This window comes from Leucopleurus acutus, assembly GCF_964270905.1.
Source record: "Leucopleurus acutus genome assembly, chromosome: 12".
Lineage (NCBI taxonomy): Eukaryota > Metazoa > Chordata > Mammalia > Artiodactyla > Delphinidae > Leucopleurus > Leucopleurus acutus.
This window is the reverse complement of record NC_139154.1, coordinates 88,743,055-88,771,051: the sequence shown is the minus strand read 5'-3', so window position 1 is coordinate 88,771,051 and position 27,997 is coordinate 88,743,055. Positions and strand designations below refer to the sequence as shown.

The 27,997-nt window shown below is 51.5% G+C and overlaps 1 protein-coding gene across 9 annotated transcripts in view; it reads right to left on the bottom strand.

The window, feature by feature from the left end:
- Positions 1-27,787, bottom strand: part of DYSF (dysferlin) — a gene marked incomplete at its 5' end in the record, with an annotated part of 221,707 nt that extends 193,920 nt beyond the window's left edge. For 5 of the 9 annotated variants that reach the window (XM_082852028.1, XM_082852027.1, XM_082852030.1 and 2 more), the window contains 3 exons: positions 2,855-2,946; positions 4,147-4,202; positions 27,700-27,787. In XM_082852028.1, the coding sequence (XP_082708154.1) occupies positions 2,855-2,946; positions 4,147-4,202; positions 27,700-27,787 (236 nt within the window). Of the gene's footprint in view, positions 1-2,854; positions 2,947-4,146; positions 4,203-16,544; positions 16,636-27,699 lie in introns of those variants that run through there. The other 4 variants (XM_082852026.1, XM_082852029.1, XM_082852031.1 and 1 more) reach the window with 1 other exon arrangement.
- Positions 27,788-27,997: the final 210 nt, after the last annotated feature.

Genomic DNA, 27,997 nt, shown 5'->3' with positions numbered 1-27,997 from the left:
GTGGTCTCTCCCATTGCGGAGCACAGGCTCCGGACGCGCAGGCTCAGCGGCCATGGCTCACAGGCCCAGCTGCTCCGCGGCATGTGGGATCTTCCTGGACCAGGGCACGAACCCGTGTCCCCTGCAGCGGCAGGCGGACTCTCAACCGCTGCGCCACCAGGGAAGCCCTTAACTGGGATTTTTTTCTCACGTTTCATGAGCAGCATGAACGTACTGTGCGCTCTAACCATGAGGGCCTTACAGAAGCACCCTGTGGGTACCTGCCTCCCTCCCGCTGCTCCAGTGGGTTTCCCCTCATGCATCTTCCATCCAAGCAAACTGCTCTCCAGCCTGCATACCCCACTGGCTCCGAGGCTCCGATAACAAAGCTAAAATTCTATTATTTCTGAAATTCTTCAGATGTTTGTGAATGTAAGTTTAAATTTAGTTGAATTAAAATTTAATTTTTAATTGCTAGAAATGCAAAATTGAGATAAATGTTTGAAAAACTCAAAAGTTACATTCAAGTTGTTATCAGAAAGAAGTTTCTGGTGAATCGGGAAGCTTTGTGAATTAGTTCTTCTGCAAATTGCTGTGTGAGGAACTGATTTCCAGCACACTGGCCTCTCAAGTGACCTACCTGGTCATGTGGGAAACTGGTGTTCAGGGAGCTGACTTGCCCCCAGGAGCCAGAGGACACCCACAGGGGCCAACAAGAGGGCTCCAATGTGCGAGACAGCCTGCCCCTGCTGTGATCTCCAACCCACGGAGCCAGGCCGGCCCATGTGTGGCACTGGCCTGCTATCACCCCGAGGTCTAGCCTGGCCCTTAATTGATCAAAAATATGTTCTCATCCCCTGCTGCCTTCATGGTCTTAGAAATCTCCCCAGGGCCTGAAAAGTACTGAATGTGATCATGAAAGTGAAACATGCGTTTCCTCTGCATACCTTTGCCTTGCTACGCTCTCTCCAGAAGGGCCCAGCACCTGCCTGGGGCTTCCGGGAGCCTCTGAGAGGTGCAGGGGCTCCGTGATTCTGACCATGTTGCAGACCTGCCCTTCAATCACAGCTCTGCCATCAGTAGCCTTCGAGGAAATTAATCTCCTGGAGCCTCAGTTTCCCTCCATAATAATGACAAGTCTAATAGTAACACCTAACGATTAAAAAAGATCTTTTATATAAAGACTCAGCACAGGGCCAGACACTTGGCTAAGCTCTTGGTAAACATCAGCTGTTGTGGGTTTGCTATTATTATCCTCAGCCTGGTGTCAGAGGCCCCCTCCCAACCTGGCCCCATTGCTCCCTTCTCACTGGGCTGCACAAGTCATGTGACTGAATCCCACATGTAAGGCCTTAGCCTGCTGCCCTCCATGCCCAAACAGTGGAAGGCCCTCCCTTCCTCTCCTCTCTAAAGCCAACCCTGGCCTCCGAGTCCGTCTGTGTGGCCCTCCTCCAGGAAGCCTTCCAGGACCACCCAGAGTCCAGCATTGCTCCTCCCTCACCTGTAGGTCCACTGTTCATGCTTGTCAGAAGCTGCCTTTTTTCCATGAAATACCTGTGCTGGGGTAACAGTGTGAATGAGTTCCAGCCCCTGCAGGAACCTGCACCCTGTGCAGGTGGGGGCTGCTGAGGTCCAGGCTGGACAAAATGGACCCAAGGTGCCCTGGACCCACACCTTTTAGCCCTACCTTGGGAGGGCCTAGTGGAAGCACCTCCATCCTCCCCACACGTATCACGCGCTGCACCCACAACCAGCAGAGACACAGAGAGACCGTGGTGGTTGCGTTTTTCTTCCAAGCTTTTTAAGATTTCAAACTTTCCAGATGTCTGAGAGGCTGAGACCCCTGTCGGCCTTCCCCAGGTCTCTGAATCCACCCTCCTTCCCTCTCCCACTCTCGCCCTGCCAGGGAAACACAGCCGGGCCCCAGACACCAGCTGACCCAGTTCCCAAACAAAGGCTCTACTGTCAGCAGGTCACAAAACAGCAAGCCCATGCCCGATGCCCGGGTCCAGACCTCAGCGAACGGCACCAAGAGCATGAACACACGCCTGCCGGCCCCTCACACAGCTGCACCCCCGTCAGGCCTAGCAGGGACCGGCTAAAGCCCCGTCCTGACATTCAAGGTTCCAGCACTGAGCGCTCTCAGGCTGTGTCTGCCAGGTCACCCTACCCACAGTCAACAGGGCCATCAGTCTGCAAGCTGGCTGGCCCTGCCCACCCCGCCACCAGCACACACAAGGCCCAGCAGCTCCATACACGAGGAAGGACCCATCGCCCGCCTCGAGAGCCTACTTTTGCCACCACAAAACTCTGAACTCTGCTCCTACTATTGCCCCTTGCCTGGAAACCATCCCTACTACGTACATGAAATATCACCAGAAGACACTGCCACAGGACGGTGGGCAGTCAGTGTGGGTCATCATTACCGTTCTGACTTCTAAACCACAACTCTCACCTCGAGTCCCACCTCTTCCACGAAGCCATCGCTCGGCCTGCCTCGCGCCATGTGCCACTGCCCTCCCTAGCCTGTGCTGGGCAGGGAGAGAGGGCCGTGCCAGGCACCTCAGGGCTGCAGCAGGACCCAGAGAGCCTTTTCTTCCCTGCTCCCTGGGGCACAGACTGTCTGGGGAAACACACGCACATCTGATTCCAGCCCATCTTCCTTCCCTGTCACTTGGGAAGCTCTCAGATTTACCCACAGCTGAGTTCCTGAGACTGCAGCCAGCCCTCTCCCCCAGATCTCCCACCGGGCCAGGCCCACGAGTGGCAGGTCTTCACTACACACCAGCTCTCCAGAGTCCACATTCTGTAGTCTGCATCTGCCACGACCCTACCCATACACACCCACAGGCCAGAGTCCCCCTCACCGCCTCACCTGTTCCTCCCCATCGTCTCATGGTCTTTGACCACCACATGAAGCTCGGAGCCTTGGTCCAGGGGGACACCCTTGAGGTCCCACTCAAAGCCCTGGAAGAAAAAGAGAAAAGATGTCTTAACCTATGGACCCCTAGAAGAGACTGTGTCTGGTCCCCACAGGTCCCCCTGGGGCACTGAGCGGGCATCTGTGACCACTACTGGTGACGGGAAGGATGCATGAGTGAAGGAATGAATACATGAGTAGCAGGGTCTCAGAGCTTCAGAAGGGACAGCGAGAGCTGAAGGCAGCGGAAGAGAGTAGGAGACCAGACCCCCATGACCCCCTCCCCAACTCAATTCCACCAGTCACCAGGAGCACAGCTGGGAAAACTTCCAGGTGACCCTCAGGGCCCAAAATCAGTGTGCTCATGGGGCAGCCCGGCGCCTGGTGACAGCATGCGTTAGTGCCACCTTGGTCTCCAGAGACCCCAGGACCCTCCTCAGAGCAAAGGCACCCCATGCATCCCAACCCCATCCACACAAGGATAGGGCTTCCAAAGACCACCAGGGCGCCATACAAAGAAAGCTGGTTGACTAAGTCTCGAACAAGAGCAAGTTACGTAGCAGATGGGAGCCAATTCTTTTGCAATTAGAGAATGACAAATCTCTGCACAGATAATACCCTGACCAGCAAGAGCTTGAGTTGGTAAGCAAATAAATGAGCATCTGCCAACACAGATTTACTGATTAAACTTGTTAAAGGCTATTGCAACATGCCTTAAGTAAATCATTTGCACAGATGATCTACTGCAAATAGACAATTACTTCCTATAGTTTAAATTACCTAAACATTGTCAGTTTTTCTGAAACAGTGTATTAAATTTAACCCAAAGGAAAAAAGAAAGAAAGAAAGAAAGCTGGTTGAGAGGGCAGGAACCAGAGGAGGACCTGATGAATCAGGGAGGGCTGTGGGGAGGAGGTAGTTCTGGGCAAGGACAACGGCCCTGTGTAAGGGAGAAAAAGCAGGTAAGAGAGCCCTAGACACCCTCCTCCTGGCTGGCCAGAGCTGAAAGAAGCGGAGACAAGGGACCCCTCACTCCTCTCCACACCGTACCCACAGCACAACGCAGGCCAGGCCACCACCTCTCCTCCCAGGTGCCAGGAGGATTTCGTTGGCACACCGGACCAGAGCCCCTCCCCTCCACGACAACACCCCTGAGAAAGCCGCCTCTGCCTGAGCCCCCTGACTCGTCCCTGCAGAGACAGTGGCAGCAGAGGGAGGAAAGGAGGGAAGGTGGGAAGCTCACATACCTCATTCCACACGGGGTTCACGTTGTTCTTGATGACTTTGGTTCTCTTCTTCACCCCTACGAGAGACACAGAGGGGGAGTGAAGAGACGTACCCCAACCTGCGCCTTCCCCAAGTGAGGGCCAGTTCCAAGACCTGCACTGCACCTCACCCGCCAAAGGAAACCTTACAAAACCCACGAGTCCCTGAGAATCCCACCAGTCTGCAATGAAAGCCCAATGCCAATCACACACATCTCTCAGCTCTGGGACGGACAAACAGCAGCCCCATCGGAAGGACTGTTTAAAGGAAAATACCCAGTCTGACTCTTCTTAATGAGTTCGTTATTGTTACTCCTGACTTTCTAAGTAAAGCTTTTAAATTGTAAAGTTTCTGATTCTCAAAATGAATGATCTTCATAGAAAATATTCCATTTTTCTTTAAAACAATCTATCTCCACATATTGTATGATTCCATTTATATGAAATGTCCAGAACAGGCAAATTCACAGAGACAGAAAATAGATTAGTAGTTTCCAGGGCCCTGGAGGGAGATGGGAATGGCAAGTGAAGGCTTAATGGAGATTTCTTTCTGGGGTGATGAACTGTTATGGAATTAGATAGTGATGATGGTTGTACAACATTGTGAGTACACTAAAAACCATTTACACTGTACACTTTTAAATGGTTAAAATGGTGACTTTTAGGGTCTGTGAATTTTACCTCAATTTTTAAAAAATCCACCTCACTCTCACCTTGAAGGTATCTATCTGAAGCAGGCTGTCCTACCTGCTCGTGAGGGCTGGGCCGAGGGAATGCAGAAGGGCTTTGAGATAGACAACGAGAAGAACTAACACTGTGATGGCTGGGAAGAGCCACAGTGCCCCAGGCGGCAGACTGCTGAGCGCTCCCTCTGGAGTTTGGGCCGAAGGGGTGAACGAGGGGCACAGAAAGGGCTAAACACGTCTGGCTCTTCCATTAAGCATCAGAACAGAAATGATTCTGTGTTCAATGGACGATTAAAAGTGTTCAGCCAGGGCTTCCCTGGCGGCACAGTGGTTAAGAATCTGCCTGCCAATGGAGGGGACACGGGTTCAAGCCCTGGTCCGGGAAGATCCCACATGCTGGAGCAACTAAGCCTGTGCGCCACAGCTACTGAGCCTGCGCTCTAGAGCCTGCGAGCCACAACTACTGAAGCCCGTGCACCTAGAGCCCATGCTCCGCAACAAGAGAAGCCACTGCGATGAGAAGCCTGCGCACCGCAACGAAGAGTAGCCCCCACTCGTCGCAGCTAGAGCAAGTCTGCATGCAGCAACGAAGACCCAATGCAGCCAAAAATAAATAAATTTTAAAAATAATTTTTTTAAAAAAGTGTTCAGCCAGACACAAAACTTATATTTGGGTTGGATCTGAAAGATCACCGGTTCAACCCCGCCTCTGCAAGACCCTGCAGTAAGAAGCCTTTGGTCTCACCTGGACTGCTCAGTGTTTACAGAGTCCTGTCTGGACCATGAAAGCCCCTCAAGCCTCTGGAAACATCTCCCAGGACCCCCGAGTCTTCCTCTGAAACTGAGCATTGTCCGTTTCCCTTCTGTAGGGTCAGCCCCCGTGGCCCGGTTCAGAGCATGGAAGAGAAGCGGGGAGCAGAGGTGGGTCAAGGACGCAAGCCAGGTAGGGGGAAGGATTTGGAGGAAGGAAACAACAGAGTAAGGAGCAAAGGAAAATCCAGGAGAAAGAAACATCTGAGGGAGGATCGGTAGACTTAAGGCAAAGATTCAGCCCCACGAGCCCCCTCAGAGATCCTGAGAAACCTCCACCAGTGGTAGAGGGTGAGCCCCCAACCCCTCTCACCGCCTGCTGCAAATCACTGTTGTGGGAAAAGCACGTGGACTTTGGAATGACACAGACCACCATAGAATACTTATTTTCTGGGAGACCCTAGGGGCAGTAGTTCTCAAATTTTTGGTCACAGGATGTCATTCTTAAAAATTATTGAGGCGGGACTTCCCTGGTGGTGCAGTGGTTAAGAATCTGCCTGCCAGTGCAGGGGACACCGGTTACTGCCCTGGTCCGGGAAGATTCCCACATGCTGCGGAGCAACTAAGCCCGTGTGCCACAGCTACTGAAGCCCAAGTGCCTAGAGCCCGTGCTCCGCAACAAAGAGAAGCCACCGCAATGAAAAGCCCGCACACCGCAATGAAGAGTAGCCCCCGCTTCCTGCAACTAGAGAAAGCCCGCGCGCAGCAACGAAGACCCAATGCAGCCAAAAATAAATAAATAAATAAAATAAAGCTTAAAAAAAATTATTGAGGGGACTTCGCTGGTGGCGCAGTGGTTAAGAATCCGCCTGTCAATGCGAGGGACACGGGTTCGATCCCTGGTCCGGGAAGATCCCACATGCCGCGGAGCAACTTAGCCCATGCGCCAGAACTACTGGAGCCCATGCGCCTAGAGTCTGTGCTCCACAACAAGAGAAGCCACCGCAATGAGAAGCCCATGCACCACAACAAAGAGTAGCCCCCGCTCGCCACAAAGACCCAACACAGCCATAAATAAATAAATAAATAAATAAATAAATAAATAAATAAATAAATAAATAAATTTATTTATTTATTTAAAAAAAAGTAAAACTTCCATAGAAAAAAATTTATTGAGGGCCCTAAGGAACTTTTACTAAGGTAACTTGTATCTATCAACTTTTACTGTATTCAAGGTTAAAACTGAGGCATTTAAAAATATTTATTTAGTAATTAATATTACATTAACAATAATAAGCCCAGTACATGTTAACATAAGTGGCATATTTTTATGAAAAATAACTAACTTCCAAAACAAAGGCAACAGAAAAGTGACACTGTTTACATTTTGCAAATCTCTTTAATGCCTCACTGAAGTCTCATTATCCTGTCTACATTCAGTCCATTGAGATGTCTTGTTTTAGTTGACATCTGTGAAAAAAACCCAACCAGACATACAGTTGGAGATGCATTTTAATAAATTTTCAGATAATTGTGGATCTCCTTCTTTGATGCTGCACCAAAACTCAATAAGTATTATTTCTTTTTCTTTTTTTTTAATTTTTGGCTGCATTGGGTCTTCGTAGCTGCGTGCGGACTTTCTCAAGTTGCGGCAAGCTGGGGCTACTCTTCGTTGCGGTGCGCAGTCTTCTCATTGCCGGGGCTTCTCTTGTTGTGGAGCACAGGCTCTAGGCGCATGGGCTTCAGTAGCTGTAGCACGTAGGCTCAGTAGTTGTGGCTCGCGGACTCTAGAGCAAAGGCTCAGTAGTTGGGACGCAGGGGGCTTAGTTGCTCCGTGGCATGTGGGAGCTTCCTGAACCAGGGCTTGAACTCGTGTCCCCTGCATTGGCAGGCAGATTCTTAACCACTGTGCCACTAGGGAAGCCCTCAATAAGTAGTATTTCTTAAACCTAAAGGTTAGCTGCAGTGTGAAATCTGAAAGCAGAGTGATGAACATGTTGTACTCTGTTACATTAAAATCTGTTGTCCTATCTTGCATTTTGAATAACTCTTTTATCCACACATGATTCTGTGACATCTTGCATTGCTCATTTGGGAAGTTTCTGCTCACTGAGTTATGCAGACCTTCCAAATGTTGACACGTTTCACTGTATAATACTGAAAAATCACATTCATTAATATCACCATCAGTCTCATCAGAAAAGACATTAAATACTGGGAAACTGGAAGACAGAAGCTTTCTAAAACTCCAATTTTTGTTTGAAAGCTCAAATTTTATGATGGGCAACAAATGATAAACGTCAACTTTTAAAGTGGCAGGCTCACTCACTCATTTTCAAGAAAACGTCTATCAGATGCCCAAGTCTGAATGATCATAGTTTGTCAGTCATTCTTTCAAGTAAAAACGGTATTCCATTAAAAAAAAAAAAAAAGCCTAGTTCAGCATGCCACTCAAGAGGTCACACGGGGCTTTTTCTTGCAACGACCTTCATTGTCCAGGTTGCAGCAGAATGCTCTGTGCATACCTCCCATCTCAACACAGAAAACATTACAAACATGTGTAACTCCAGATCAAGATTAATAAAATTAATATTTGTACTGCTTTATCAAGGTCATAAAACTGGCTTTTTCCCCCCCAAACTGTGAGTACTGGCTTTTTTTTTTTCAAATTACATGAGGGTGAAAAATACAACAACGAGTACAATTTGGTGCCAAAGCCCTCATTAGTCTTAAGGCACCAGCAGTTTCACCTTCCAGTGCTATTGTACCAGTTGTACAAATATGGACTCAGCGAAAATGGCAAATAGCATCTTAGTGTTATTGTGGAAATAGCTTTAACCTTGCTGACCTGCTCAAAGGCCTGGGGATTCCCCCAGAGGTCCACGTACCACACTTGAAGAACCTCTTAGGAAATTCATTGAACATCTCAGTTTCCTCATCTGTAAGGTCATAATAATACCTCCCTACGGGACTGTGGTGAAAATTAAACAAGATAAGATGACTGAGCTGCCTGGCACACAGCACGCTCATTAAATGTGAGTTCACTTCCCCTCCCCTCCCCTCTGTGCTCCACTCTGATGCGTCTAGTGAATTCCTACCGATCCTTCAATGGGCAGCTCAGTTGTCTCTGCTCAGATAAGCCTCCCCCGCCTCTCCCAGACAGAGATGGTTGCAAGCTGTGACCACATGTATCGAACAGCAGGACAACTGTGTGCTTCTATGTCTGTCTCCCCTACTAGAGTGTGAGCTTCAGAGAGCAGACACCATGCCTTCCTCATGTTAGGAACCCTAGAATATAGCAAGGTGCCCAGTAATCCGGTGCCAAAGGAATGGGTCCTTTTCTTTCCCAAGTTGACTGCAAGTTCACTTCCTCACTAGAGGACAGAACGGCTCTTCTCAGAGAACGCCAGAGACTGCATTCGCAGAATGGCTACATGTCAACAGAAAGAGGGGATGAAAGAAAGTACAATGGGGGGCAGGTGTCCTTGGGGGGCCCAGTTATCTTCTTAAAGGTTGCCCAGGCCTGCCCTGGCTGAATCATTCTGAATGCCCTTGGGGCCCATGTTGGTGTGGCTCCAGCAGAGGTTAAACACATGGCTTTGGAGTCATTCAAACAGCAGGCGCTACTAACTGAACTTGTCACCTCTCTAAGGCCTTATCTCCCTTGGCAGTAAAATGACAATAATAAAGAGTGTCTGCTGTATCAGTTTTGAGGGGATATGAGATGCTATCTAAGTGTTCACTTCCCCTCCCCTATCAACTTTCCATGACCTACAGGAGTAACATGGAAAATTCCATCTGCAGCCTCTCTTGAATTGTCCACTTGGAAACATATCCAGGTGCTCCTGGCTAGCAGCAACTAAGCAGTGTCTGTGTGCCAAGCCCTGTGCAAAGTGTCTTTTAAACATTTTCTACTTCCTGCCTTCCCTGAAGATGAGGAGAACAAACACCCTCTAAGGGATTTCACTGAGTCCCGGTTAGAAGGGCCAACTCTGGGACCCTCTGGATGACATGAAGCGAGTGGTCGCTGATAGGCTCTACAGCCCCAAAGAAGAGCCAGAAAGAAATGAAACGTTAACCCGGCACGATCACATGACTTACAGACGCCAAGGAAGAGGACGTCAGGCTGCTAATTAGGAAACAGTTCCTTCCTCATCATGGATTTAGACCTGTCCTGTCCTTGATCATCAATTCTGGCCTTGAGAGATGTGGCGTTATGTCTGTAAATAAACAGACTCAATAGTTAAAGATACAGGAGAGCTCACAGCTCGTGCTGGGGTTGGGGGAGGGGATTACATCCTCTCCCCAGATTACTCTGCAGAACTGGGGGCCAGCAGGCATCCGTGAGAATCATGCTGGAGCCCTAGGGTGTGCCTCCAGGCTGAATGACTTAGTGAAGGGGAGTGAACCCGCCATGGGAGGGCTCTTCTGGGCCCCATGCAAACTCTTCACTTGTTTCCCCAGCCTACCCACCCCAACTCAACCCACACTCCGAGACCACAGTCACCCATGGCTGTAGGGTAGTGTTTTTCTTTTTCTTTCTCTTTTTTGTTTTTTGACCACACTGCACAGCATGCAGGATCTTAGTTCCCTGACCAGGGATCGAACCCGTGCCCCCTGCAGTGGAAGCGCAGAGTCCTAACCACTGGACCGTCAGGGAAGTCCCTAGGGTGGTGTTTTTCAAACTGCAAATTGGGACCCATTAGCAGGCCATGACATCAATTGAGTGAGTTGACCAATATGTCTTTTTTTTTTTTTTTTGCGGTACGCGGGCCTCTCACTCTTGTGGCCTCTCCCGTTGCAGAGCACAGGCTCCGGACGCGCAGGCTCAGCGGCCATGGCTCACGCGCCCAGCTGCTCCGCGGCATGTGGGATCATCCCGGACCGGGGCACGAACCCGTGTCCCCTGCATCGGCAGGCGGACTCTCAACAACTGCGCCACCAGAGAAGCCCTATATTATGTGTATTTTAACACAATTTTTTGTTAAGTCCATGTGGAAGATGGTGAGGACACAGGTAGCAGGCCTGGGGTCTACTGACAGGCATCTGGGTGGGGAAGGCAGAAGTGGTGGTGGGAGCAGAGCACATCTCAGATTCTGACAGGGATGCATGAGTGCTGGTGGGGCTGTTCACCTAGAGAGGGAGCAGAAGAAGAGGGGATGGGGCATCTGGGACTCCCAAAGAGAGAGAGACGGGTTCTTTCTGCCCACCAGTCAGGTAACAGGACCCACTGTCAAAGAGGCAGAGCAGGCAACCTCAATGCAGTCTCTCATTTAGTCCACAAATATTTATAGAGGACTTGCTCTGGGCTGGGCACTCTCTTGACACCTCATTAGAATACCCATCAGAGGGACTTCCCTGGTGGTGCAGCAGTTAAGAATCTGCCTGCCAGTGCAAGGGACACAGGTTCAAGCCCTGATCCAGGAAGATCCCACATGCAGCAGAGCAACTAAGTCCATGCGCCACAGCCAGAGCCCGCGCTCTAGAGCCCGAGACCCACAACTACTGAGCCTGCGTGCCATAACTGCAGAAGCCCGTGCTCCTAGAGCCCGTGCTCTGCAACAAGAGAAACCACAGCAATGAGAAGCCCGCTCACCGCAACTAGAGAAAGCCCACACGCAGCAACGAAGACCCAATGCAGCCAAGAATAAATAAATTAATTAATTAAAAGAAAAAAGAATACCCATCAGATAAACAAAGCGATAGAAATTCAAAGTTACCAGCAGAAAACCAAAAACTGGTGGACAAGAGAAATGGTGGTAAACGGAGAAAAGGTAGCCCTGGCTTCTGCTGAGGGAAGGCCTGTTTTACTTCTTGGCACAGATACCCCCTACCAAAAAGGGTAGGCAGACTCTGATAACTCTGATACTTGCCCCACCATCTGTGCCCCGACTTAAGCCTGCACACCCCAAGACTGGGCAGCAGTCACTCCCTGCTTCCCTAGCAGAGCCCTCTTCTCACCTCAAGAACTCCCACCTCGATCTCAATTTTCTAAATCTTAACTGAAATCATACTTTCCAGAAAATGAGTAGTCAGGAAGGGGTGGTGGCAGGTGGATATACTGGCTGTGATGGAATGCTCTCTAGGAGGAGTAGTCTTTAAACTCAAAAGGCCAATTAGAACTGGGGAAGATATTTTAAACATCTATGACAACATCTTAATGTCCTTAATACGTAAAGAGGACTCACAACTAATGAAGAAAAAGACAAACATCTCTTCCCTCCCAAACTGGGCAAATTAAAAAGCAATTCAGTAAGAAATAAATGTAAATAGGCAATAACATCGAAAGGTCACAAATACTATTTGAACCTAAGAAATTGTTAAAAGTTTGCATGATAATGCTTTGTGTTCGCAGAATTATAAGAAAATAAGCCCTCAAACTCAGCTAATGGGAAGATAAAGTTGGTACAGACTGTCAGGATAGCAATTCGGGAAATGTGGCAAAGCCTTAAATATGTCTATAACCTCTGACACAGCAACACCACTTCCAGTATTTACCAAAAGGAAATAGTTAAATAAGTGGGCAAAGATTTAGTCACCAGGATATTTCTCATAGTGACACTATAATTTAAGCTTTGGATATAAATAGTAAAAAATTGATACAACCTAAATATTCCTTAATAGGGGGTTGATTAACTGAATTATGTGCATCCATGTAATAAAATAAAACTTAGAAGGTGTGTAGAGAATATTTACTGATGCAAAAATGCCCCTGGCTTCTTACTGAGTGAAAACGTAAATATGCAAACATCTGGAAAAAAGATATCTGGATGGGATTATCTCTAGGGAGGAAGGCAAGGGGTCTAGGGACTTCTGGTGGAGGGGTAGGACCGGTAAGGTTCAATTCCTTAACCTGAGTGACAGACATGGGTGTTCCCTTCATAATTTATCCATTAAAGCAGGGTTCCTCAACCTTGGCCGTGTTAGCTTCTGGGGATGGATAAGTCATTGTTGCGGGTGTCGTGGAGCTGTCTTGTGCACTGTAGGACGTTTAGCAGCATTCCTGGCCTCTACCCACAGTAGATGCCAATAGTACCTCATCCTCCCACCCAGTGGTGACCACCCAAAAGGTCTCCAGACATTGCCAAATGTCCCGAGGAACAAAATCGCCAACTGAGAACACCTGCATTAAAGCGTACATTTATATATTATGTACTTACTTAGGTGTTAAATTTCACACTAAAATTGCTTTAAAAAAAAAGAAAAAAGAATCTTGGAGGAAATACGTCAAATTGTTGACAAGTTAATTTGAAGTATAAGGATAGGGGGCTACTTTTCACTTTTGTCTCATCCTTTTTTACATTGAGTACATGTTACGTTCACCTAAAGAAAACAGGCTATTTTCCATGCTTTAAAGTAATTTTTTTTTTTTTTTTTTGCGGTTCGCGGGCCGGCCTCTCCCGTTGCCGAGCACAGGCTCCGGACACGCAGGCTCAGTGGCCATGGCTCACGGGCCCAGCCGCTCCGCCGCGGCACGTGGGATCCTCTCGGACCGGGGCACGAACCCGCGTCCCCTGCATCGGCAGGCGGACTCTCAACCACTGCGCCACCAGGGAAGCCCTAAAGTAACTTTTAATATTCAAAAAGCTAGATTCAGAGAGTCCGGTGTCCTTGCAGCTCACCTTCCCTATACAGGTAAGTCATGTGGGCCCACCTACAGATGGTTCTATAAGATTCCCCAGGAGATAGATGAACGGGGAGTGGGGAAGGGAGAGAGAGCGACTGGAGAGACACGGGGAGGAAGAGAGGACTGATGGGAGGAGGGAAAGGGAAGGGGCAGTAATGACTCGGGTTCTGGCTAGTGAGCCTGGAGGAAGCAGGGTAGAAAGTCACTAAGTGGGGGCACAGGAGACCCAAACTTCAAGGAAATAAGATGTTTGAGCTCCAAGGGAACAGGGATCTGGTTTTGTTCTTGGATGCATCCCCAGCCCCTCGAACAGCACCCAGCGTGTAGTAGGTGCTCAATAAATATTTGTTCAATGAACTAAATGCATGAATGAAGGGATGTAAATCATGACATTAGAGGGTGGGAAGTGGGCAGGGCAGAAGAGAAGTCCAGTTCATTACATGCTATAGGAAATGAAGCTGTTCGTTCACGCAGATGGTCAGTCAAAAATCTCCACCATGGCCCAGGTACTCATGGTAGTTAGACACGCTAACTAAATAATTAATACAAGAACTAAGGGATGATAAGTATTCATTAAAAACCTCTATCCTAAAGACCTGAGAGAGGGAACACATAAAAGGGCCCTCAGAGTCCAGCCTCCCAGAGCTCACAGTCTATTTTGGGAGGCAGGTCCTGAAATTACATCTGAGCCTGGAATGCCCGGAACAACTGTGAGACAAGTGGGCCTGGCCAGGCCCATGCTCCTCGGGCTCCGCTCCAAGTGGGAGCCCAGCACACAGTGCAGAGACTTCTCTGCAAGCAGTCCAGTCCCCTCTGTGCCATGATGTGTTCCGACAAGGCTTCTCACCCCTGATTGCGCTTTCTGTACATTTGGAGATTTTTTGGAAACACCTATATCTGGGTCCCTCACCCCAGAAGTTTTGCTTCAAGAGAGGAGGGACAGGGAGTTTGGCAGTGTTTTTTCTGAAAGCTCTCCACGCAATTCTGATGTGCAACCGGGGTTGAGTACCCCAAGCTAGATGATCTGTAAATTCTGGGTCTGATTCTAACAGCCCCTTTCCCTAAGCATCAACTCAGCCCCAAAGTCCAGCATGAATACCCCTGTCAGGTGGGGGAGGTCACATTAATTTCACCTTTCACCACATCTCACATCAATTTCTCTCAAGATGTGAGTTCCAAAATGGCCTGCATCAGGTATGGAAATGCTAATTCTTAGGTGACTTAAACCTGCTGCATCAGAACCTCTATGGATAGGACCCAGGAATCTGTCTTTCAAGCACAATCGCCAGAAGATTCTCAGGCACAGTAAAACATGAAAACCATTGCCTCGGACTGTTGAGACTCCCAGGCACATCTGGAAGATGGTGAGTAACTGGGCCACAAAGGGCATCCACTAGAGAGTACCACCTGTTTGCTCTCAGCCCCAGGCATCCTGATGAATAGGACAAGATGCTGCCCTCAAGGAGTCCTGCGATCCTAATTATGGAGCAAAGTACTGAGCACAGACCAGCTGGGGCAAGTGCACTAGCAGACCTAACAAGGTGATGTGCATTAAGAGAGGAGAGACTAATGATAGCCAGGGGAATCCTGGGTGCCTTCCTGGAGAAGGTGGCATTGTAGCTGGGCTTTGAAAGATAAATAGACTTTGAACAGCTGGAGATGGTACATTCCGTTATATTTCGGTTTTGCTAGGAGCTTGTCAGTGCAAATAAATAGTAAGGCATTATAAAGGGAGGGGAATGCAGAGATGGGGAGAGGACAGCAGGTGCATGTGCTTGGGGTACCTGGGCTGGGGCAACAGCCAAGAGGGACCTCAATTGATTTGGACTCAAGGGCACTGCCCGCTCCAAGCACTCCCTGCCATGACCAGGACACTTCCCCAGGTTTCCATTTCCTTGTCTGCAGAATGGGGAGATTAGTAGCTACCACAAAACCGTTAGAGAACCAGGGAAAGAGAGTGGTGAACAGATGCAAAAGAAGTCCAAAGCATCTAAGAGACCTAGGCTGATGAAGGGCCCTGGGCTCTGGGTCCTTGGGGAGCTTCTTTCCCAGCCAGTGTTGGCCCCATAATTTCCACACAAGAATGGCTTAAGCAGAATCTGAACCTAAGAGAGAACTAAGGACCTTGTCTGGATGCTGCATTTCATAGTAGGCACCCAGGAATATCACCAATTAATGAAAACAGAAGAGTTTTCTAAACTGTTTCGACTCACACTTTTCAAAAGAGGAATAAAATGTAAATGGTCACACATCAAAGAATAAAAGTTACAGTTAGTTCTCACTTTGCCAAACTGTGTCTTTCATCTACGGTTATCATCATTTTGGGGTGCTTGGGGAGAAGAAGGCGATCGTGGGTCAGAGCTAAAGAGCCCCCTTGGTGTTCCCACCTTTTTCTAACCTCCTGAAAACACCAGCCACTTGTCCCTCTCCGTTTGACCACCTTTTGCGCCGCACACGTTTTTGAATTCCACAAAACCACAGGATACACCTCGTGGTAAGAGGAAAACCCTCTCCCTTTCCTTAATTATCTTTCTTTGCAGAACCGGGGTCCTGACTCACTGCCATTGTTCCTTCTCTTAATTTTGACAGATCCTTCCTCTTCCCTTTCCCCTTCTGAGATACCTCCTCCCGTGGGAATGTCTGCCTTGAGGCGGGAGTTAAGGGTGCCTGGTGAGAAGGGGGCGGGGTTTGAGTCCTTTGGGGTGTTTGCCCCAAACTGAGAGACCCTCTCTGGTCTAAGTACCACAGGCAGGTGTTTAGGCTCTTTGCATATAAAAAACTTCCTTGAACTCTCAAAATTTTTTGTATCAAGGCTACATCCGCTCTATTCTATCCCTTTTCCTACCAACTGAGACACGGCCGATTCAATATGGCCAGTGCTGAAGAAAGATGGACGAATGAATGAATGAAATCGAGACACAACTTTCACGGTCTCCACACCCAGTTTTTAAGCGATCCTATTCCTCTCTCTTCCGCACCCATCCTCCAACCCCGCCCTCATCAATGCCCGCTAAGGGCTCGCACGTTATTCCCTCTGGGCTTCGGTCTTAGAAAAGTGTTAACTGTCGACCTGTTACGGCACTTCCGGTTTTCCAAAATTTCTGAACACTGTGGCATTTATCGTGCTCGGTTGCATCCTCCTCGTCCCCTCGGCAGAAGATAGGACCGAAATTTCTCTGAGATTTCTGTCCTTGCTGACGGGGAGGAAACTATGGCTTGGACTACAGTTAGCGCCGGAGCCGGGGCGGCAGACCCGGCGGTGCGCGCGCAGAGTCGGTGGCGCGGGCGCACGGGCGCCACGGCCACGGGGCTCTCACCTCGGAAAGTCAGGCTGGCGACCGGGTCGGTGCGCCGGTCCTTCTTCACACTGGGGAGGTTGCTGGCCCTCACCAGCTGGCAGCTCAGCATGGCTCGGCCGGCCCCCACCGAGCAAGCGCTCGGCTCCGAGGCAGCCGCACCAGAGGGGAGCGAGCTGTCGCCTCCGCGGGAGAAGTCCCGGCGCCTGGGAGAGGCCGCGGCGAGGACACCGGACACCCACTGGGTGGACCCTCCCCTCCGGCCCGGGTCCGGATCCGCCCTGCCCGCGGAGGGCGGGGCGGGCCAGGGGTCAGCCTGGCGCCGGCGGGGGCGCTGATCCCCTCCGCGGGTCCCCGCCCCCGCCAGGAATGGAAGCGCCGCTGACGCGGGGCGCACGGCTCGGCTACGCAGCTGGGAAGCGTCGCCCGTCCGCCTGCTAGCGGGAGCCCGCACCGTCCCGTTTACCCGCCCGGCCAGCGCGCCCGGGCCCCGAGCGCACCAAGGCCGACCTCGTTTCCACTGCTCTCCTGCCCGAAGCGCCCAGGGGCAACTGGGTGCGAAGGCGGGAGGTGGGGGAAACCCGGCTTCAGAGACCAGAGTGTGTCCGCGGGAAACTGCAAGCGCTGCGAGCGCTAGAGGAGGAGAGGGCCGAGCGGCCAAACGCGCGCTGCGCCCTGAGCCCCTGGCGCCCACGCCGCTCGCCTCGGCCCACCTTCCCCCTCGACCGCCCTAGGTGCCCCGGAGGTCCGAGAGACTCCGACGCTCGAACTCTCGCGAAGGGCCTCTGAGCCTTCTCCAGAGCAGTCTGGGGTCACCCGCCTCCGGAGGCGGAGGTCTGCATCCTGCCCACTCGGTACCCTGCCACATCCCCAACAGCAAACTCTAGGTCCCCTCGCCCTCACCATGAGGGGAATTGCCTAGAGCGTGAGCCTCGAATGGTGACAGCCTTTAGCGTGCGTTCCTGTGTTACGTCTGGTTCCTTTCCAGCTGATGAACTTCTTGGCCACAGGTGGCTTCTCACCTCCATACCCCTACATTGCAGCACCGAGCACCCGACAGGCACTGTCCCTCCTCCCACCTCCCAGGTCGTCACTAGCTTCCTCACTCAGCCTCAATTCAGTGACTAGTTATCGTCATTCTGCTGCACAAGATCACAGCTCTCTTTCTCTTCGCTTGTTTTGAAGATCCAGCATTTTCAGGTGGCTAAACAGCAACGTGGTGAAATCCAGCCCTGCCTACTCCACCCCAGCCCGCTAAGCACTAAAGGTGTTGGAGAATAACACAGCTAGCCTGCTGGTCTCACCTGTTATTTCCCACCCCTGACTCTGGTGGATCCTGAGTGCTGATAGGGAACTACTACATCTCCACAGCCTCTTCAATCTCCCTCTCTCCTAGACAACTATTTCATACTTTTCTCTCCCCAAACCTACAACACCCCATCACCATCCTCGCTCTCAGTTTGCTTTTTATATGCAAAGTAGAGAATTTCCTCAGGCTCCCCGCCTCCTAACTCCCCTCAGCTTCTGCACCCAAATCTTTTGCTCTTTCTCCTGCTGTTATAAACGAATCATTCGTACTCCTAAGCCCCGCTGGGCACTTGGGCACTAGAACCTACCCCCTCACCCACTCGATGACAAGTCTGAGGCTATCCTCTCCCCAACCTTAAAGGCTGCACCTTCTCTAGCTGGCTTGCGCCCTCTTCCTCCTGACTCTACCACTCTCCCTGGGTGACCCCACTAACCCTTATGATGAGCTGGACATTTACTTCCTCTCCAACATCCAAACTTCCTCTCTCTCAGCAGAACCCGACTATTCGGGTACTACCCCCAGCCCTAGCTCCAGATCCTGACCTATCTGAGACCATCTCCTGGCAATAGCTATTGGTCCAGCGATGGCATATGTCCCGAGTTGTTCTCCTGGAGGGATAACTTATCCTCCGTGAATGGACAAGCCCAACTTCCTCTCCTGCTTCGTGAGAATAAGGAAGCATGTAGATCAAATTGCCGGCCAGCTCTAAGATGTAGCAGACACCAAGGACAGCAGACCAGAGAGAAAAATGGAGTCAGCCTGGGTCCAGGGTGACTGTGGAGCTGTCCACTGTATATGCCCAGAGTCCACCAGGTCTCTGGATCATACTGTGGCGTGGTACTAACAGGGCTTCCTCCCAAGAGGACTTGTATCAGGAATAAAAACCACTTTAAGGGCTTCCCTGGTGGCACAGTGGTTGAGAGTCCACCTGCCGATGCAGGGGTACACGGGTTTGTGCCCCGGTCCGGGAAGATCCCACATGCCGTGGAGCGGCTGGGCCCGTGAGCCATGGCCGCTGAGCCTGCGCATCTGGAGCCTGTGCTCTGCAACGGGAGAGGCCACGACAGTGAGAGGCCCGCGTACCTCAAAAAAAAAAAAAATCACTTTAAGACTGTTTATTATTAAAGTCTTTTTGAGGTAGGATTTCACTTACTTGCAGCCTAAGTCATCCTTACTGACTTTGGTACCATCTATATGCCCACAGCATCCAAATACCTCCACCAAGGCATTTCCACCACCACCCTCTCCTGCTTGGGCTGCCTCTTAGCTGGTCACCTCTGGTCCATTACCCACACAGGAGCCAACTGATCTTAAATATAATCATGTCTTTCCCCTCGTAAAATCCCTCCAAGGCCTGCCATGCTCTTGGAATAAAGCCCGGCTCCCTTTCCTCTGCATACAAGGTAAGACCCCTCAGCCCCTCACTTCTCAGTTTCTGGAACATGCTGAGCTCCCTCCAAACTCCCTCCAAGCTCTGCTGTCACCTCCACCTGCACCTGCCTTCCCCCCTCTCTTAAAGGGCCACCCCCACTCACTCTTCAGGCTTCATCACTTCCGTGGGAAGCCTCTGACCTCCTGATCTAGGCTGGGTCCTCTGGCAAACAACTGCACAGCAGCACTTTTCCTTCTTAGCGCTTGTCCCAACTGGAAGCAGTAACTATTTATTTAAGTGCTGGTTTGATGTCTAGCTAGATGGTGGAGTCGGTCGATGAGGGGAGAGCCCCAGTCTGTCTCAGGCAGCCAGGTGTTCCCGGTGGATAGGAAGGGCTGGCCTGGGGTTGGTGTGATGGACATTGTACTTGGCTCCCCAGTGTCCCTTCCACCCTGTGATGTGAAGTGTGCTGTTCTCAAAGAGGGTAGTACTGCCCCCTAGGGGGAATTTTGGATCTGATGATCGAGGATAGTTTTTACCATCACAATAATTCCTGACTTTGCTGCCTTCCCCAGCACACCACACCCTGCCCCCTAGCTCTGCTCTAATCGGTCAGAGGGGGCACAGGAAATCTGTAGGGGCATATCTAATATTTCCAGAGGAATATTCCAAGGGACTTTTGCAAGCACTTGGCTTATGTCCGAGGAACAGGGTCTCCACACTCCTGCTCTGTACACCAGAAAAGCAGCAGCTGGTGGCCTGAGCCCTGGACACTTCCTGAGGCCTCTTTTCCCATCCCAGCTTCCAACTTCCCAGCCTGGCTGCCCTTCACTTCTCCCTGATAGGATGGCTGACTCTTCCCTTGGACATGTCATCCTGGGGCCTGGTGCTCAAGGGGGCTTCCTCCCAAGGGGACTTGCAACAGGAATGCAGCTCTTGCGGACAGTGTGCTGAGACCTCAACTTGTCCCCCTCAAAGATGTTCTCCCGGGGCTTCCCTGGTGGTGCAGTGCTTGAGAGTGCTTGAGAGTGCTTGAGAGTCCCCTGCCGATGCAGGGGACACGGGTTTGTGCCCTGGTCTGGGAAGATGCCACATGCCGCGGAGCGGCTGGGCCCGTGAGCCATGGCCGCTGAGCCTGCGCGTCCGGAGCCTGTGCTCCACAACGGGAGAAGCCACAACAGTGAGAGGCCCTTGTACTGCAAAAAAAAAAAAAAAAAAAAAAGATGTTCTCCCTTCCTGCCATAGAAATGTTCCAAGGAGATTGACCTGGAAGCATGGTCACCCACATAAATAGACTACATTTCCCAGAACTCCCTCAGAGCTAGATGTGGCCAGGAAACCAGGTGATGACCGATGCGATATGAGCAGGAGGGCTATGTGTGTCCTGCCCAGGCTGCAGTGAAAACATATCCCAAATCATCATATCCAAAGTTCCCCCAAGGGGACAGTACTATCCTCTTTGAGAACCACTGGCTTATCATGGTGTGGAAGGGACACTGGAGAGCCAATACAGTATCCAGCACACCAACCATGTTGTCAAAGGGACCACGGGGGATAGCAGAGAAACAAGACAGAAAGGATCCGGGGGCCTGGACAGCCCTGCGGGTCAGAACTTTACCAGCCTGGGCTGCCTACACATCAACCATTATGTGAGTGAGAGAGACCATCGTGCCCCCCACCATCAGTTAGGGCTCGCTAACCAACGGCCAGGTCTGCATCCTACCTAAGGCCCCAGGTAAGGGCGGCTCCTCGGCATCCTGGAAAACTCCAGCCCCACTGCAAAGGGGACAAGGCCAGCTTAGGAGCCACTGTTGGGTAGCAAGTGGGTAAGGGTGGTCTCGGGTGTCCTCAGCCTGCAGCGGCTTGAAGCAGGATTTCAGCTCCCGGCCAGAGATCGAAGTCAGGCCACGGCAGTGAGAGCACTGAATCCTAGCCACTAGACCGGTGGCCAGTGACAAGAAAATGAATTTCCACAAAGAAACGGAGAGTAGTGAAACAAGTAAAGTGTTTATTAGGAGGAAAAAGAGTACGTGTGGGTAGACACACGGGCGGGCTCAGAGAGAGAGTCGCGCCGTTGTGGTAGTTTGAATGACCTTTATGGGGCATTTCTTCTGGGTTTCCTTTGGCCAGTCATCTTGCTTTGCTGGTTCTGAGTCCATATTTGGTATATCTCAGCGTCCTCCTCTGTGTGTGTGCGCATCTCTTAGCCAAGATGGATTGTAGAGAATAGGCCTATGGGTAGGTTGACATCACTTACTATGGGGTGGCGCCCCCTCCCTTTTGACCTCCAAGGAGCTTTTCTGTGTATGTGTAGTTGGGAAGGTCTCCTTGACTTCTGAGAATGAGGAATATGTGGTCTTCTATCCCTTATCTGGGCAGGGCTTAGCTTCTCCTCCCTCCTGCTGTTTGGAGTATCTGTCCGCAGGGGACAAACTCCAGCCGTTTAACCTGGGGATCATCTATCTCCTGCCTCAAGGGGACCTGCTTTGAAGCTGAATTTGCATAGCAAGCCCAGTTTTTACTTACAATTTCATGTTAAGCGCAACAGACATGTCAGAGCTAAAAGAGGTAAGGTGGGGAGGGGACTAAGGCTCTCCCCTGTTACCCCATCGGTGTAGTCATGGATAGGTGCTGACTGATAATCTCAAGTGAGAGGAGACTGGCTGCCTGTTCCCTGGAGAGTCCAAGAACCAAGGTCTCCCAGATTAAACAAAACACCATCAGATGCTGCCACTGGTGTCCCCTGGGACACATCCAGCACATAGACCTGCTGTCTTTGATCAACACAATGTTTTATAACAAAATTGTACTTTAAACATAAGGAGATCTGGATTTATAGCATCCCTTGAAAAATCAGAGAAGCTGGCACACGATCCCTAATTTTCTGCCTAACACTGACTCTCTGGCACCTGCAGCCGGGAGCGTGCGTCTCGGCTCGCCCTACTCGCTACCACTCACCCAATATGCATGCGCTTCTCCCTCTGGCCTTAGTTACGCCACCTGCCATGCTCCCATGGGCATGTGGGTTTGTGACCCTCTTCTGTCAGCTAGATGGGGTCCTTCCTCCCTGCCAGTCAAGGAGGAGATACTTCAAGGAGATCCCCTTCTTGCTTTTGGAGTTGGCCTCCTCTGACTCAGTTCTCCTAATGTCTGGGGGCTTGTTTTTTCCCAAGGCCTGACATGGGGTATCCAGGAAGCAAATAAACCTTGCCCTCTGCTTCCAATAACACCAACCTGGAGAAGAACACTCTGCATGTGAGCTTACAGGATTCCTCAGGGCACATCTGCCAAAGTCCAAAAACTTACAGGAGTAAGGATGGTCCAATGCCTCCTTCTGCCCTCCCCGCTCACATTCATTGAAGAACTTGTGTCCCAAGGATATCCCAATCCGACCAGCTGGGATTAGAGAGGCAGTCACATGTCTACCAGGGGTGTCGGGGTGAAGACTGCAGTGATTCTGGTTATGGCCATGGTCATGTGACCGACTGCCTGGGAAGAACTCTCCCATAGCAGGAACAATCAGATGGCCCTGCGTCCATCCCAGTGCACCCTTTTCTAGCCATGTGTCCCAAGACGTGAGATTTGACCTTTCAGAGTCTGTTTCCACTTCTGTGAAATCGAGAGAATGCTACTTCACAGAGCTGTTAGGCGGATTACAGCAAACACTAAAGTTTCCAGGCCAGTGCCTACCTGGTGCACAATAGATGTTAGTGCTCTTCTTGCTAACATTTCAGCCTAATGAACCAATCTGGAAAGAGACCAGCATGCAGGAAGTAAAGAAAGAAATAGGGGTGGGATAGGGAGGGTGGGAGGGAGGGAGACGCAAGAGGGAAGAGATATGGGAACATATGTATGTGTATAACTGATTCACTTTGTTATAAAGCAGAAACTAACACACCATTGTAAAGCAATTATACTCCAATAAAGATGTAAAAAAGAAAAGAAAGAAACAGATTTTGGCCTGGGGAGAGGGACTGAGAAGGTTTGTGGGCTCAGGGAGTCACTTTTCCAAGAAAGATCTAGCCCAATGGTGAGGGTCACAGCCAGCCGGCAGGCAAGTGGACATATGTCTTGGCCTCAGAAGCGACTGCTCTGGGGAGTGCGGGGGGAGCAGCCAGAGGAGACAGGACCAGGGTCCCTTGGGGCCGAGGGGATGGCCACTCACTCCTCAGCACATTGTGCCCAGTCTGGTAGGACAGTAGATGAACCAACAGAGCTGGTGATAGGCCGGACCAGGCAAAAAAGATAGTGAAAGTCTTTCTGGATGTGTGCAGTGATTTCTTAGTAAATGTACAATACATGTTAACCATAATAATAATTATAATAAATATATATATAAACATATATAATAATAGTAAAATAGTTAACATGTATTTAAGTGCCAGGCACTATTCAAAGTGTATTATGTGGATTAACACATAAACTCTTCAGAATCATCCCTCCAAAGCCGGTACTATTATTATCAACACTTTATAGATGAGGAAACTGAGACACAGAGAGGTTAAGTAACTTGTCCAAAGACACACAGCTGGAAAATGACAGTGCTGGGATTCCAAATCCAAGGTCCCAGGCAGTCTGGGTCCACAGCCAACACTCTCAGCTACCGTCCTTTCATTCTTGTTCCATGCTCTCATCCCACTGGAATGTGACCAAGGCTGCCAGCTATCTGCACCCCTGAGCCCCTCCACCCCACTGGATTGGCTAAGCTTGGGGCCTATGCTTACAGTGCCCCTTTTCCAGAGGCCCCCAAGTGCCTGCCACACCCACTGCAGGCTGCCCACCTCAGTGCTACACGATGCATGCCCCTAGCCTTAGCTTATCAGTCCCTGAACAGCCATCACAGGCCTAACAGAGGCCTTGAGATGGCCTAGCACAAGAGTACTGCCCAGAGGGAGCATCCTGGGCCAACTGGTGACTGGTCCTATGAGATGCAGAGAGGGTGATGCAGAGGGGCAGAGACCCCTCTGAGATAAGAAAGCATCCTCCAGACCAGAGAATGCGAGTGGGGATGTCAGGGCCCAAGGGCGAACGAGAGTGGGTGACAGCAGGGACAATGTGTGAGATAAGGCAGGGTGTGAGGGGGCCACGTGCAGACTGAGACTGGTCTCTGGGGTGTGAGCCAGACCTGGGTCCTGCCCCTCCACCTTTTACTGCTTGTCTCTTATAAATCAGAGCTAAGACCAGAGGGAAATGGTAGAGCAGTTAAAGACAGGTTCTGGAGCCAGAGTGTGTGGGCCTGAATCCTGATTCCACTAATTACTAGTGTAGGACTTAACCTCTTTCTGGTGTAGAATGGGGGTGATAATGGTTGCTACCATATATGGTTGCTAGGAGGATGAAGCGTCTACATATAAGGGCCTGGCACAAATTACAACTCGAACACGATAGAACTCATAGTAAGTGAGCTCCATTTAGAACAGCACTTACACCTAGTAAGCACAGTATCAGTTAAATATATCTCACAGGACCGTTGTGGGGTTTTGAAGAAATGGCATCTGAAAATGGTACATTGTGCTTAATGAATAACCATTCTCTCTGCTTGTGATGAATACACTTTTCAAAATTGGAATCCTGCATCTCTGGGTCATGCGTCATACACTGCCCTCCCTGCAGCCTTGCACTCCCCCCGACTCTGACTCAGCCCATGCTGGGTACCCCACACACAGCCCTCCCCTGTTCTGGCCCAGGCCCAGGGTGCCTCATGTGTGGGCAGTGCATGGTATGCTTCCCAAAGCACTTTCTTATTCATGAGCATGGATGCTGAGAACAACAGAGGGCGTGATGATGGGGGTGGGAGGGGCACTTTGGCCACTGTGTGACCTTGGTCAGGCCTCTGCCCTTCTCTGGGCCTATCTGCTCATCTGTAAAAGGGGATGATACCCCTGCCCACTGGCCTTACAAAGCTACCATGAGCAGGAAATGAATTTATGCGTGCGCGGAGGCACCTGTGAAATTATGAGATATTACAAATAGGTAACCAAAGGAGGAGGTCTATGGGCCCTAAAACCAGAAGGTCTGGGAAAGCCAGGTCCAGGCCAGCTGGTGCGGGAAGCCTTCCCAGAAGGGTGTTCTGCTCTGAGGAGTGTGTCCCTGAGACAGAGCCTTCTGCATAATCATTCACCAACCTGGCCCTGGTCGGGATAAGGAGGGTGAGCAGGGCTGAATGCCGCAGGGAGGCCAAATTTGGACATGAGTGAAGAGCTTGGCCAACACGCAGGAGGTGGACTGTGGCCAAGGGTGGGGGAGGGAGGCCTGCGCTCCCCATGACTGCTTGGCAGTGACTGTGATGGCTGGGAGTGGGGGGGATCCAGAAGGCCCCCTGCGAAGGCTGGGGACCCTCCCAGTCAGCACAGACAGTGTACCTCATTCATCGCCAGGGAAGGGGGAGCCCACCCAGAGGAGCCAGGCTGCAGGCAAAGGGGAGGACTGCAGACTGACAGCAGACAGACAGATGGGGGGAAGGGCTCAATCAGGGCGAGGATGCAGGATGGGGCAATTGCTCCATGACGACAGGAGAGGAGCCACACCAATAGGATTTCCTCTAGGTAAAGCACTTCCGGGGTGAGAAAGTGCTTCCCCTTTCATTATTCATTATTCATTCTTTCCTTTCTCTTACTAGGGTTCTGAGCTTGGTCTGGGTAGGGGCGCCATGAAGGCTCAGTCAAGTGTGTTGTCCTGCAGGGAGGTGTTGGGAGCTGGGGGTGTGGTCAGAGAAGGTGGGGGAAAATCTGGTTCAGGCTGAGTGGACGCCAGAGGAGACAAGACCCCTGAGAACAGAGGCAGGGGCTCCAAAGTGACCCTTCTTGCATTTCATTTGTGCACTGGACAGCTCCAGAGGGTGCTCAGCCCTCAGGGGCCCCTGTGCCAGGCGAGGGGTGCTGGGGCGGGAGTGGCTGCTTAAAGCACAGGGTGCCTGTTTTCCCTCTGGCAGCAATGCATCCTTCCTCCCCTCAGCCAGGGGGCTATTTACAGAGTGAATGGTGCTCCCTGGAGGTCTGCAGCTCTCAGCCCATGGCCCTCAGCCAGGCTGCTAGTCCGGGCCATGCAGATGAACCACTGGCCTGGCCTGCCCAGAGCCAAGGTTTCAGAGGAAGCGTGGAGGCCCCCATTGGTGCCCTCGTTCTCCTCCTGGAAACACCTTGATAAAGCTCATTTCTGCAGGCAACTGTGGGAAACTGATCAGAACAGGTCAAAGCAACGCGTTAGGAAAAGGGTACAGCTGGAGTGTCGCCTCCCACTCCTTCTACCCCCTTTGGGGCACACTCCTTTCCAGGCCAAGGGCCCATTCAGCGACTCCTCCTTGAGAAACCCAAAATCTCACACCCAGGAATGTGTGTGTGTGTGTGTGTGTGTGTGTGTGTGTGTGCGCGCGCGCACATTGCTATGGACACATGCCTGCGTTCTGTGAGTTTCTACTCCTTGGAACTTGCAGGTGTCACATGCACTTCAGGTGCGCATGTGTCCGGGAACACATGGGCACAGGGGCGTCTGGGAACAGGTAGATCCAGGAGCTTGTGAAACTGAAAGGGAATGTCTGCTGGATGGCCAGGGACCAGCCGATGCTATGATTGCCAGAGGCCTGGGTTGTAGCCAGATCTCCAGGGTAGAAAGGGAATGACAGGTAACTAACAGAGGCTGAGAGTGAACCCACAGGGTGGGTGGGGAGCTGGGCTCCCACACTCCTGCCCTCTGGTCCTTCTCCCTCAGTATGGCTCCAAACCCACAGACCCAGCTGTGTAGACCCCAGCTCTGGCTCCACCCAGAGGGGCGTCGCAGAGAAGCAGACAGGGCCCTGCCGTCACCTCCTGGAGTAGGTCGTTCATCACCATGAAAAGACCTTCCTGTGGGAGGTCTCAATCTGAGAGGCGAGCAGGCTCCCCTGCTCAAGGTAGCCTCAATCTGATGATGGAGCTACCACCCCCAACATGCTAAATTTCCCGCATCCTGTGCCCAAAGCAAGGGTAGGATCCCTGGACCGATGGGCGATGCCTCGGCCCCCAGTGGCCGCCTGCCTGCCGGCCCAGCCTGTAATAGAGAGCGAAGGCCGAGGAGAGCCGCCAGGCCCGGGCCGGGGCGCGGGGAGGGGGTGGGGGGCGGGGGGCGGGAAGAGCTGGATTACAAATAATCCGAGCACCAGTCTTCCGGGGAGAGGCGGGGAGCCCTGCAGTAAAACGCTTTGCGGCACACAACCTGGAAAGGCCTCTTTTAAGAGATCCTGAGAGTGCTAGGAAAGATGCTGACCCCGTCTTCCAGGCCCCTCTTAGCCCCAACCCGGGCTCAGCTTCCAGGCCGCTCAGCCACCTCTCCCTCTTGCCTCAATTTCCCTCTGAGTCGCCTCTCTCCGAGGGTGTGTGTTTTTGCAACACTCAAAGTCAATCTGGTCTGGGCGAGGAGTCTGGCCTCTCACGTCCCAGTGCTCTCCGGGATGGAGAGCCGCGGCGTCTCCTCTCCGACCCCATCCTCCCCTCCCGGGAGGGATCGCGGGCCCCTCCTACCTGCAAACACCGCAGAGCAGTAGGCATCGCTGATGTCGGAGTCCGGGGTGTGGACGTTCTCGGCGTAGAGGATGAAGACCCTCAGCATGACTGGCGGGGAGTCAGGGCCCAGTGCGCCCAGGGCGCGGAGAGGGCTGGGGAAGGTCGGGGACGGTCGAGGCGCAGCTCGTGGGTTCCCTCACTGGAGAGAGCTGGCGGAGGGAGAACGGCTTGGATCACTGGCTCCCGGCTCAGAGCAGCGGCTCTTAAAGAGGAACAGGCCAGTCCCGGGCTGCTTCAGTGGGCTCCACTCGGTCCG